Below are 14,158 nucleotides of genomic sequence, written 5' to 3' on the forward strand. Positions count from 1 at the left end.
GTGTGTGTGTGTGTGTGTGTGTGTGTGTGTGTGTGTGTGTGTGTGTGGAAAATAATAGAATGTTTGGGGAGGCATTTGAGATAAGTATGTAGGTGCTGTATGCTGGAGAAAAGTATTGCCTTGTGAACTTGGCCAAATTACTTAGCATTCTGAGTCACAGAATCTCAGAGTTGGATAGGACCTCAAAGACCATCTATTTGACCCATTTCTGAAAAGAAAAAATTCTATGAAATATTTAACCAGTGGTCACGTTCCCTTTAATAGAAAACCTCTGGTGAAGAGGAAGCAAGTCAACTTTGAAATAGCAAAGTTGACATCAATCATAAATTTGCATCTTTTCAGCTTCACCTCCTTCAATCTGGTTTAACCTCTGGGCCCAAACAGAAAAAGCACAATCCTTCTTCTATGTGATGGCTCTTCAAATACAGATGTCACACCATCCTAAATTTTCTCCTCTCCATGCTGAGTATAACTAGTTCCTTCAACTAATCATTATATGTCATGGACTTTAGATCCTCATCATCCTTTTTACGCTGCTTTGGAAGCTCTCCACCTTATGAATGTCTGTCCTAAAATGTAACACACAAAATGTGCACAATATTCCAAAAAGGGAGTGACCAGGGAAGAATAGGGCAGTTCTGAACACTAGATCCATTAGCTTTTTTTGACTGTCCTGTTGATTGATATTGAGCTTGTAAGCGCTTAGAACCTCTAGATCATGGCTCACATTTTGTTCAAGGAAAGCTGATATTGAACTGAAATGTATGATTTCACATTTATTTTTAGGGGCAGTTAAGTGATGCAGTAAATAAAGTGTCAGGCCTAGAGTCAGGAAAAACTGAGTTCAAATTGGGCCTCAGACATTATTAGCTGTGTGACCCTGGGCAAGTCACTTAACTTCTGTTTGACTCAGTTTGCTCATCTAAAAAATGTGAATAATAATAGCACCTACCTCTCAGGGTTATCATGAAGATAAAATGAGATAATATTCATAAAGCACTTAGCACAGTGCTTGGCACATGGTAGGTACTATAAAAATATTACTATTATTATTAATTATTCCTATTAACTCCTGATGATTCAAATGTTCTTTAAATTGAAATATTTTTCATGATACTTATTTAGCAAGCAATAATGATGGAAGTGTTTTGTACATTTAAAGAATAAGTAGGTAATAGTGCTCCTTAAAATGGATCAAAGTTTTTTTTTTTAATAAGTAGTTTCCAAAGTATTTTCTTATGCTTCTGGAAGTCTTTTTTTTGTGTGTGATAATAATTGCATTATTCCCTCAATCATCTGTTGGTTTGAGTAACATTTCATTAAGCCAGGCTTTTTTAAAAATTGTCTCTCTGAACCTATCACTCTGTTCCTTTTGAAAACAAAAGAATAAAAACAAAAACAAGTTTAACAATTCATCCTCAAGAGCTGCCTGATCATCTTTAGGAAAAGCATGAATACAGTTGTTTCTGAAGATTTTCTGTATTGTATTTTATTGCCTTAGATTTATTCCTCACTTATATTACAAAGGGAGTGGGAGAGGGAATCTAAAAGCTGATATCTAGAATGACCAAGCTGATCTAGTTCTAGGAGAGCAAACATGAACTAATTATCCCATCTGTAAGCCTGAAAAAAAATACCTGCCTAGGCCTGAGCTAAATCTAAGGATTGCAGATGGCATTATTTTCATATTGGTGATTAAGAGTTCTAACATCTTTTTTTTTCTGCCAACTTTTCCTTTTAATTTGTGTAACTCTTAAAATATCAGGAATGGTATGTTAAGATGTAAGGGACAGCATGTTATGTCACGTCCCAGAGTTTTCAAAATCATTTTAAGAAGCTTTCCCTTTTGTTCCATAGTACTTCTTCTATCTATTCATTTTCTGAGCAAAGTTGTTTATTTGAGAATTCCCATTGTCTTTTAGGGGCCATTATAATCCCTGTATTAAAAAAAAAAGTTAATTGATAGGAACAGTTTGACCCAGCAGATCTGCTCAAATTTGGCAAAATATGATCATACTCTGATGAAATAGAGTGATGGATTATTTTCCTTTTCAAAAGGATTATAAAGCATCTTTGACAGGAATATTTTTGGCTACACATGGTTCCCACATATCGTGACATAAATAGCAGAAAGTTGAAAAAAAATATAGATGAAGCAAATTTCTTCTTAATCAAAACAACCAGTATTCTTACATCCCCACTGATGCTTTTATATCTGTAGGTATATACATGCTCCTATATTCCAGTATTCCAGATTATTCTTTCACTTTATTGTGTCACTTTCTAACCAAGCAAAACAGTAACATGATCTTTTCTTTATAAGTAATGGAGAAAGATACTAAAGGAATCTGGAATAGACACTGTTTCCAGGAAACATGCTAATCTTTTTTTTTTTTTTGTATGTATGTATGTATGTAAAAAGTTTGTCTTTCAAAATAGTCTTTGATGACACATGACAAATTAACTATCATCTGTGGACAAACTTAGGAAAGAAAATTAGATACTTTAGTAGTGCTGAGTGGACTATTATCCATGGAAAATTGGGAAAAGATTAAGCAATGTAATGAAAGCAGTGATGCAAAACATTATTTCTTCTGTGACTGCCAGACAAGAAGGTCTATCTTCCCATTCTTCTACCAGTCTAATGATATCCATAGGTGTAACTAGTCATTCTTGTGCCAAAGTGGAACATCACAAAATGCATCCTGGGAAAGACAAATTCACTTGATCCGGGAGAGGAAGAGAGACCAGAGGGAGAGATCATGATTCAGGGGCATGAGGCCCATGGGTGAGGTGTCCTCTGATTATGTGGGGGAAGGGACAAACAATAACTGTGGAAAACTTCGGTTGCTGTTAGGGAAGGGAGATGGCTAGGTGGGGTTGGGAAGGAGCTCATCTGTGGTGAGGTTGAACAGGCTTTGAAAAAAATAACAAACAACCTAATAAAATTGCTAAGCATAGTTTTTTTCTCTCTGTTGAATGAAAGCTAATGCTCTCAGCACCTTCTGAATTTCAATGCCCTAGGGCAAAGTCCAGGCTACCCAGTCTTAGATATGGTTCTACTGATATCTGTGGTAAGCTAGTATTGGTTACAGTGGCAGTAGCATGAGGATCTATTCCCAGAGGTACAGACCATGCCACCTGTAAATTTACTCACAAAGTTTTAATCCTTAGTTTTGGTCCCCATCATGGACGCCACCTAACAAATTAGAGATCAACATATGCAAAATTCCTTGCTAGCTTAAATGGAAGAAGTTTGAAATTGCTTAGTAACCAGTAACATAGTACAAAAAAAAATTACCCCCTTATGTCATTCAAATACAGATATTGATTTTGATCAATACTTGAATTTCCTTTTAGGCATGAATTCCTTTTTATTTGTTCAGTTACATAGCTTTATTATATGAATTGTCTTTGTGACTTTCCCCCACTACTATTCAATCTCATTATCCCAGAGAGCAGCATTTTTTTTCTGTTGAGCACTAGATCAGCTATTTTACATTATGATGATGAATTTATTGTATCATTATATAGCATGTTTGTAGAATGATTGATTAAATATCAATTTTTTAAAAATACTTAGTGCCAAGGTCAGTGGAGCATCCTAAGTGGAACTGGCGGATCAAACCAGAAAGCCACGACTTTGATGAATTAAATCACATCCTTCAAGAGAGCAAGAAGCTGGGGAAAGCCCTTGAGAATCTCTCTAGAAGTAAGTTCATTTATTTTGATTATAATATGATTCTCTAACCAATTCCAAAAACATAAGACATTTACTGATAGTGTCAGTAAAACATTTCTACCACTTAATTATGATTTCTCCTCCGCTAATATCCTACTTTAATTTGTGAACCTGGCATGGAGGTGATTATGGGTTTTCAAAAACTAAACTAGGAGACTCTAAGCACTGATACCTTTCCGAAAACTGGAAAAAGCTTCAGTGTATGAGTGCAGTAACAGACACATGTGTTACAAACAAAAGCCATCTTATCTAAATTTAGAGAAGCTTGTGACCAGAACTTTGGACTCCAGGCAATGTACTTTTTTTTTGCCTTAGCAACTTACAAAATGTATCTAGTAAACTGTGTAGGACTCTGTATGCTTTAATAGAAAAGAATGTGATTTCATTGGTGGAAGGAACAGGGAATTATTGTTGTTGTTCAGTCGTTTTCAGTAGTGTCCAACTCTTCAGGACCCTATTTGGGGTTTTCTTGGCAAAGGTACTTGAGTGGTTTGCCATTTCTTTTTCCAATTCATTTTATAGATGAAGAAACTGAGGCAAGCAGGGTTAAGTGACTTGACCAGGATCACACTGGCAGTAAGTGTCTGAGGTCAAATCTGAGCTCAGGAAGATGAGTCTTCCTGACTCCAAGCTGGGCTCTCCATCCACTGTGCCACCTAGCTTTTTATATTTGTTCACAAATTCTAGTGTCAAAGAGTTGCTTGGGGCAGTGGGAGGATAAAAGACTTGCCCTGGATCTGACAGCCAATTTATGTCAAATGTAGGATTTGAACCCAGTTCATTTTAATCCTGAGATTGGCTCTCTAGACATTCTACCTCAGAGCAAGTACTCATATCAATTATATCATAGACCTTTGAAATATTGAAGCAATTATCATTTCTAAGATAGGCTGGTCAATTCTTAAACCATAGTAAAGGAAGGAAAGAAGGAAGGATTTATTAGGCACCTACTATTTGTGAGCCACTGTGCTAAGTGTTAAACATTCAGTGGATCAACTATAGATGTCTGAGATTCTTCATGAGGGATCCCTGCATTATTGACATTGAGGTAATAATTATTATTTTATATAGCATTTAAGGTTTGCAATTCCCCTTACAAATATTCTTGTTTGATCTTCACAGCCCTGGGTGGTATGTGCTGTTATTATTTTCATTTCATAGTTGAAGAAACTGAGGCAAACAGGTTAAATGACTTACTCAAGTAAGTGTCTGAGGCTAGATTTCAACTCAGGTTTTCTTGACTCCATGCCCAAGCTCCACCCATTGAATCACCTAGATGCCTCAACAATTATTTCACTTTGAATCTAGCCATCCAACCAGTTCTTAATCCATCAGAATGAATTCTTGTCTAGCCCATATCTCTCCACACTCTCCACAAAAATAGTATGAAATTCTTTATCAAAAGTTTTGCTAAATATATGGGTGAACTATATTCAGATCATCATTCTCATCTCCAAATTTAGTTAATTTTGACAAAGAAGGTAATGAGATTAGCCTGGCATGACTTGTTCTTAATGAAGCCTTGTTAGCCCTTTGTGATCATCATTTTCCTTTCCAGATATTCCCCAACTATCTCTTCAAACTTCCTTTCCAGAATTTTCTCAGGAATTGAACTCAAAATCACTGGCCTATATATATTTTTCAGTTTTTATTATCTCATTTTTTTTTTAAATTGTGACAATATTTGCCCTTCTACAATCTTTCTCTTTCATGGTCTTTCAAATATTCCTGACAGTGTTCCAGCAGTAACATCTGTCAGTTCTTATAGTACCTGAAGGGTGGGAGGTTTTCAATACCTGAGGATGTGCTTCATCTCTGCTAAGTGACTGAATTTTTTAGGGGCAGATAAGATGCTCTCTTATTTTGCTTTATCAGCAGAAGCGAGGTGGCATGGTAGATAAAGTGTTGGTCTTTAAAGTCTGGAAGACCTGAGTCAGATTCTTCCTCAGACATTTACTATCTGCATGACTTTGGATGACTCACTTGACTTCTCTCGGCCTTAGTTTTCTCATCTGTAAAATAAGGAAAATAGCACCCTCTTTGGGGGGGTTGCTGTGAGGATCAAATGAGATATATATTTACAAATATGTAAAGTGCTTTGCAGATCTTAAAACATTATATATATGTCCATCATCATCGTTGTCATCATTATCATCATCTTAGGTCTCAACACCATGTTACTTTTCATTGTGGTTGTTGTTGTTCTATTTCCATTACAGAGGGCATTCCAATTGGCAAAGAAAAAACAAGGTAGCACTTTGGCAGTTTTACCTTATCTCTGTATTCAGTTATCACTGTCCCATATATCCCAGCCAAATGTCTTATTCTTTCTCTGATCTTCCCTTTCCTTCCACTATCAACAACAATAAAGTCTTTCTTTGCTGTCCTTACCATTAATTGCCAGCCCTAGCTCACTCTGAGCTATAGGATTCTTGGCCTTTTTTTTTATAGACCTTTCCATATTCATTTATCTCTGTTATCTGGTCTTACTTCCATCTTGTATACATTTATTTTCTTTAAATCTAAGTTGTTAACTGAATTCTCTGTGCATCTACATTCATCTCTTTAGACAAATCCCATTTGTCCTCCTCACTGGAATTGTTTCCCTTAATATCTTTAAGGTTATTACATTCTTGAACATCTCCTATCTCTGCTGGCTGACCCCCTGTAGCATTTTAGCCCATGGAATCCTATTTGTCTTTCCTCTGAACTTTGTGACATCTCCTTTCCTTAAATATAGAGTACATGTCAGACTATGCCTAGATTTCCTCTCCTCTATTGCAGACTCTAGGATGGATTGTTCCCCAATTTGTTCAAACAAGTAATCCACTCTGTCAATTTCCTTTGTGCTGTAATTGTTCCATGTACCTTTTCTTACTAACCTTCCCTTGTCTTGCTAATATTATCTTGTCTTTATCCTTCTTGTGGCTACTTCTTTTGGTTCTGTTCCCTGTTCTTTCTCAAGCCTTTTAGATCTTCCTTAATTATCATTCCCCTTGCTTTTTTCGACTCAAAAGTAGAATTGGAACCAATATCTGGTCCTGGATTTCATTCTCTATCAAATTTTCCATAATTTCCCTGACATTTTGCCCAATCTCTCTACCCTGAGTTTAACCTATAACCTACTTAATTAGCCCAAATGCTTCTGGATTTCCAGCAGAATTTCCTTCTTTTTATTACATTTATCTTGAGTCATTCTCTCTTCTCTGAGTTCTTATCTCTTCAAAATCAGAAGTAGATTACTCTAGGGTTTGGGGCACAGACTATGATATGCAATTATGTGGACAACTTATAGAACTTCTCCTTCAATATATTTTGGATAGACATTGCAAATGCATGATGAATTGCACTCATATGTCCCCAGAATCAAACAAGAGGAACAAAACAAGTTGGATAACTTTCAAAAATTTGTGAATTGCCAAATTCTTTTAATGATCTCAATCCCTGCATCAAAGATTCATGTTTTTAACACAAATTTCTTCCAGTGATGGTGTGCAGCTGAAAGTGTTGGAACATTCTGGACCTTGAAGAATCAAGGTTTGGGATCACCAAAAGTATAGCAGAGATAGAAATAGTGGGTTCAAGGTGGCTGCAATTCCTTACAAATAAGGAATTATGAAGGACAAGCAGTACAAAGAATGTAATTAAAGAAATATGCAATCCAAAAAAATTATAGGTTGATCAAGTGGCAAAAGTAAAAGATGTGTAAAAAGAGAGGCTATGTACTTCATTGGTATCATTATGTTGTCAAGAAAAGTTTGCGGCACATTGGGTGAGCCTCAGAGATGAACTTGTTGTAGCACATGGGTTAGGGTTGTGCAGGACTGGTACATGTAGATGGTTTGGGATTTGTATTGTTGGAGAGAATACTCACATTGATGAGATCACAACTCCATTGGAGTGTACTTACAGAGATTATATATGTATATGTATATGTACACACATGTGTTAAATATGTATGCATACATATAAACATACATGTGCACTGCATATTTCTACATGACATATCTATATATAAACATATTTATTTGTGTATGTGTGCATAAACACACACACACATATAAAACATAGCCTCTGCAGGTTGCTGATGGATTGAGATCTATGCCACTGGTTGGGTATCAACAGTGCCTAGTAAAGCACTTAAATCATAGATTAAACCTATGTCTTCCTCTCTCAATACTTAAAATACTTACTAATTTTAAATTAGTAACATTGGAAACTTCCATAATCATTTCAGACACTGATGGTTTTAGACTAGTGAATTAATAAAAGCATTTAAATGGGATGTAGCTTGGGACTTTTAAAAGATTCTAAATGATTGTTGATTAGATCGTATGCAGAAGCTATTTTAAAGTTTCAGAGAATAAAGTGGGCATGAGTTCTGTGAAGGCAAAACACATAATCACTTAAATAAGATATTTTTGCATATTTAATGTTTTGAGTGTTTTTTTTCCCAAACCACTTGGAAAATTTACAAGATTTTAAGTATTGTTGTAAACCTATCCTGTAGATCTGTATGGTTTTCACACCTTATACATTAAGGTGCCCTATAAAAGGGTTCTTTCATTATTAGAGTAATTAAATCAGCTTGTATGGGGTTCTGATAGACAGCACACTGACCAGTTCTGTGATGAATAATGCTATAGGGAGTTTGCAGGGTCTTTCCATGTAATACTAAGTAACATGATATAATACCTCAGCTTCTTTTATATCTGCCCTAGATCTTGGCATATGCTGAGTATATGTAGATGCTCAACACATTCCTGTTAAATAAATTATATGGTTCATTGTTACACAGATGTAACTATATTGTGGATTATGGCTTGTCCTTTGATTTTGTTGTATAGGAAGAGAGGGAGCTCACATCTAATGACTTTTCATTTTCTCAGGAAAGTCTGAGGTGAGGTTATTTGCTGATTTTATAGAAAGAAGGAAGGCTGTATTGAAGGATGTAAAGAGAGTGGAAAAGCTTTGGAAAAAATCATATACAGAAAAACAGCTTGGTATAACACAGTGGCAGTTTGGCACATCAAATAAGTTGCTGACCTTGGAGTAAGAAAGACCTTGGTGCCAATCTCATCTCTGACATGTACTAGATTTGTGACCCTGGACAAGTCACTTAACTATATTTGCCACCTCTTTGCTAACCCTATTAATTAACACTTGGTATGACCCTGAACTTAGAAAACTGACTGGTCATTACAAGCAGGTTGCAATCAGTGTTGGTGGAGGAAGTTATAATACTAACAATAACAAGGTCTGAGGTCCTTGACTTGATATAACACAATTAACCTGAAAGGCAGGTGTCCATTTAAAGATGATCTTAAAAGGTTTTTTTATCCCCAAGTTTCCAACCTGCATTTATCTGCAAAGGTAGGTAGTTAGTGCAGTGAATAGTGCACTGGACAAGAAGTTGGGAAGACCTGAGTTCAAATCCAGCTTCAGATATTTAAATATAATACTGGGCAAGTCAATTGACCACTTTCTACCTCAATTTCTTTATCTCTGAAATAGGGATAATAATACCACCTGCCTCACATGGTTATTGTGAAGATAAAATGAGGTAATATTTGTAAAGTATTTTGCAGACTTTAAAGTTCGATATAAATGCTATTATTACGATAGTTAAATGATAGATTTATTTTGTTGCTAATTTTTATCATTTTGAATGAATTAACATTCAATTAGTTTGATAGGATAGCTGATCTATTGCCACTGTGATATCAATGAGATTGGGATGAAGCTTTGGAAATGGCCATATCCCAGGAAGTTAATAAAATCCTGATTCAGGCATGTCAGAAGATAATTTCACTATAGAAATACCCTGGACCAGCAGCATTCAATAGAGTGTGAAAGTAAACCTAGCTTTAAATGTGCTCAATAAACTTCTGAAGATTAACTTACAGATAGCCAGAGTTCACCCAGTCAGGGGGCAGTTGGGTCTTTGCCCAAATGCCTCTACCTTCTGGCTTGCTGAGAAACTTATGATGCTCTAGCTACTTAAGAACTTTTCTGAGTTGTGCGCAGGTTCAATTTAACGTTGTCCAAAAGGGGTTTGGCTTCTGCTTCAGATAAAAATAAGCTGGTTTAGTCAGAAAAGGAATCTAGACTATGAGAGCCCTAACACTGGAAGGCATGAGATGTTGGAATTATAGAATATAGTTTCCCTACCAAAAATAAAGGAAGAGTAGAAGCCAAGTTTTTCCCCACAATGGTAACAGGTTGCCATGGTAGCAACATAAAAAAAAAGCGCTAATCCTTATTACCAGGAAAATACCATGATGTAAGACTATGTTTACACAGATGATGGGAGAGCCCACATTCTCAATCTCTCTCTCTCTCTCTCCCTCTCCCTTCCTCCTCCTACTCCTCTTCTTCTCTCTCTCTCTTTTTCTTTCTGTCTCTCTCTCTCCCCTTTTCTTCATTCCTCCTATGCATAAATATTAATAGGATATAATGGGATATATATAATATAATGGAATATACTAAATTTAATGGGATGTGTAAATAAATATATATGGATATATGAAATATTGGTATATAAATATATGATATATAATTACATAAATACACATTTGGATGTATGTATATAATATACACATATATGTGATACATGTATATAGGTATATATAGACACATATATGTATGTATAGACAAATACTCTTCCTGAGACTCCCATTAAAGCTAAGGTATTAGGGATAAGCATCCCATTAAAAACATGTTGCTCAGAGAGCACGGGCTCCCTGGCTGATATCAGCAATCCCAGAAGAGAAGCAATTCTGTGGTACAGAGGAAAGAACGTTAGATTTAGAGACAGATGACCTGTGTTTGAATTCTGACTCTTGTTTATTTGTTCTGTTACTTGGGTAAGTCACATCACTTCCCTATCAGCTTTACTTTCCTAAATGTAAAATGAAGAAGTTTGACTCTATCACTAAAGTTCACTCTAACTCTAAATCTTTGAGCCTGTGATTTTATAGAAGGAATACTTAGGCTTCAAGAGATATTAATTGCCTAAATAACTCAGGAAACCTGTGGCCAAAGCTGTAACCAGTGGCAGGAGCTGTTTAAATCCATGTCCTCTAGCAAGTACAAAACCAGGAGCCTTAGCCCTGAAGGAAAGAGTCATAGATCATGGATCATAAGACATAGATATGGAGCTGAAAGCAACCTTATAGGCCACCTAGAACAATCCCCTCATTTGACAAATTAGGAAATTGAAGCCCAAGGAGGTTAAGTGAATTGTCCAGGTTCACACAGGTAGTAATCATCAGTGCCAGGATTTGAACCTAGGTCCTATGACATCAAATCAGTGCTCTTTCCATTATATAGCAATGTCTAGGATAATAAACTTGAGGTTATACCAAGCCTCAAGGTAAACGGTTCTCAAAGTATGGTCCAAGGACCCCTAGAGTCTTCTGAGCCTCTTTCAAGGGATCCATAAGGTCAAAACTATTTTCATAATAATACTAACATTTTATTTGCCTATTAAAATATTCTCCCCATTTCCAACTATTTATCTGCATGAGGCTACAATGCTTCAATTAAAACTACATTTCAAAACTGAAGAAGCAGATATTAGAATCCAACTATATTCTATTAAGCCAGATATTAAAGGTATTTACAAAGAAAAATAAATATAGCTTTTTTCACAAAATGTCATTTATGTTAACATGTGATAGATTTATTATTATTATTCTTTTCAAAAGAGTTAATAAAGTGATATTTTAAAATTTTGTCAATTTTAATTTAAAAAATGGTAAACTTGGATAAATATAACCTAACCAGTCAGTAAATAAACATTTATTGAGTGCCTATTATGTGCCAAGTAGCTAATGCTATATTCTGGGATACAGATAAGAAAAAAAGAAAGACAGTCCCTTACCCACATGGAGCTTACAATCTAAGAGAGAAAATACATGAAAGAAAATTTAAAAGCAAGGGGTGGGGGTGGGGGAGGAAGAGAAGGTACCTGGAGGCAGGGTTATGGTGGAGGATTGCACCCTAAGGATTGCAGCTGGTGAGAAATAGAGTTGGCTGATCTGTGAGCCCTCTTAAATGGAGGTTTGGGGAAGAATTGTTTGCTCTGCATCCCAGCCTTTAGCACCAGAAAGGGTGTTGGAGACTTTCTAGACTGATCTGTGCCTAAACAAGAATTTGCTCAACAACATTCCCAACAAGTGATCATTCAGATTTGCTTAAGCACATTGAGTGAGGGGGAAGCCCACAATTTCCCAAAGCAGCCCATTCTTTTTTTTTTTTTTGCTCCAATCACTAGGAAATATTTCCTAATACAAAAATTAAATCTGCTTCTCTATAGTTTCCATTCATTCTTCCCAGTTCTAACTTCTGTGTCCAAACAGAACAAACCTAATTCCTCCCCCAATATGGAACATCACTATTGTATCCCCTTCATCTTCTTCAGGTTAAACACATCCAGTTCCTACAACTGATTTTACTTTGCTCTTGGGACTTTAACCATTCTGATTTTCCTCTTCTGAATCCCCTCTGGCTTGTCAATGTTCTTTGCAAAATGTGGTACCCGGAACTCAGGACCATCCTCCAAATGTGATCTGACAGGAGTTCAGAGTACTACAAGACTATTGCCTTACTCATTCTGTGTACTATGCTTCTGTTGAATATTTTCAATGATTCCATCAGTCTTTTGAATTTTTTTTTTATTAAACTGCTGATCCATATTAAGCTTGGAGTCAACTAAAGAACTGACATTTTTCAGAAGACACTTTGTCAACTCACATTGTCCCTATTTTAAGTGATTGTTTTGGGATAAATATAAAAAGAAGTTATGATCACAGAGTTGACATGGATTCATCAAGTAAAGTTTATACTAACTTAACCTAATTTCCCTTTTGATAGACTAGTAGATCAAGGAAATGTAGAATCAGTTAGATTGGCCTGATATGGCATTATTTTCCTATAAATTAGTTGTTTGGGGTTTTGTTTTGTTTTGTTTTTCTTTTGTTTTTTGTTTGTTTTGTTTTGTTTTGTTTATCACTATCAAGGCAATCTAAACTGACTCCAAGCCCACCTTTCACCTCCATTATTTGCAACAGAAAAGCTAGCAAGGTCACTACTTCAGATTTTCCCATTTTACCATTATCTTTGTCCAGATACCCTCATGGAATGAACCTGCTTTTCTTTTTTAAATTTTGAGAAGATGGAAACCATTTTTGAATAATTTTAATTTTAACCTGAATATAGTACAAGTCCTTAAACAAAATTTTATTTGTATCATTTTATTTATTTGTATCATTTTTCTTGCAAAGTGTGAGGGAAAACACATAAGATCAAACTTTAAAGTTAAACTTGGATTTCTCTTATCTTTAAAAATGTTCTTTTTTTTGTTTGTGCTAAAACTTGGAGTATTTCGTATATTCTTATGACAGCTGAAGAATGGAAAATTTTTAACATTCTAGAGTGAGATATATCTTAGACACATTCTAGAAATCTTAAATTCAACATATTGAATATACTGTTACTGAACTTTGACTTTGAAGTAAATATAAGATTACAAATCACTCTTTCTTAAATAAATAAAAAAATCTGTTAACTTTTTTTAGTTTACTTTCTGCATGGATACTTATGATGAATGCTTTGTAAATAAAAGTTTATGTGTGTATATGTTTTAAAACATGAAGCTTATATATAATTGTATGTATATATGTATATGTAGGTATTTATGGATACACATCTATCTATCTATCAAATACTGCTATACTTCAGGATTTTATGGATCCATATTTTCATGAATCTGAGTACTTATTCCACTGACACAGATAGCAAACCCTCTGTAACTTAGAAACTTAATCTTACCAGATTCAATCTAACATTCTAGCCTGTATCTTGGGATCCAGGCTTTTCTATCCAGTGTGTTAGCTATCACACTCAGAATTCTCTCATCTGGAAATTTGTTAAATATGTCATTTATGGGTTGTTACAGGCAGCTAGAGGGTACAGTGGGTAGAGCTCTGGTCCTGGGGTCAGAGAGACCTTAGATTAAATTTGGCCTCAGACACTTAATAGCTATGTGACCTTGGACAAGTCATTGTTAGCCTCAGTTTCCTCAACTGTAAAATGGGAATAATAATAACACCTACTTTTCAGGGTTGCCGTGTTTATCAAGTGAGATGTTTGTAAGGAACTTGGCAAACTGCCTGGCACATAGTAGGCATCATATAAATGTTTCTTTCCTCTCCATCCTGCCTCTTCTCTGTCCTTGATGGTTGATCTTAGGGAAGTCACTTAACCCCTTTGCTCTTCAGATTTCTCATCTATAAAGTGATTATTAGACCCTTCCAGTTTTACTTCTATGATCTGTTGATGATGGGTCTACATGCTAGTCTAGACCATTCACCCTTTTCTGCTTCATGAGAATGATTTATTTGTATTTCCAAA

General features: G+C 35.5%; 1 protein-coding gene across 2 annotated transcripts in view; it reads left to right on the top strand.

The window, feature by feature from the left end:
• The window catches only part of LOC114054099 (uncharacterized protein C8orf34 homolog), a 393,219-nt gene that overhangs the window by 78,033 nt on the left and 301,028 nt on the right, over nucleotides 1-14,158 (top strand). For both annotated transcript variants that reach the window (XM_027877214.1, XM_027877215.1), the window contains exon 4: nucleotides 3,584-3,712. In XM_027877214.1, the coding sequence (XP_027733015.1) occupies nucleotides 3,584-3,712 (129 nt within the window). The remainder of the gene's footprint in view (nucleotides 1-3,583; nucleotides 3,713-14,158) is intronic.

The sequence above is a fragment of the Vombatus ursinus genome, unplaced genomic scaffold (genome assembly GCF_900497805.2).
Source record: "Vombatus ursinus unplaced genomic scaffold, bare-nosed wombat genome assembly UNPS02014812.1, whole genome shotgun sequence".
NCBI lineage: Eukaryota > Metazoa > Chordata > Mammalia > Diprotodontia > Vombatidae > Vombatus > Vombatus ursinus.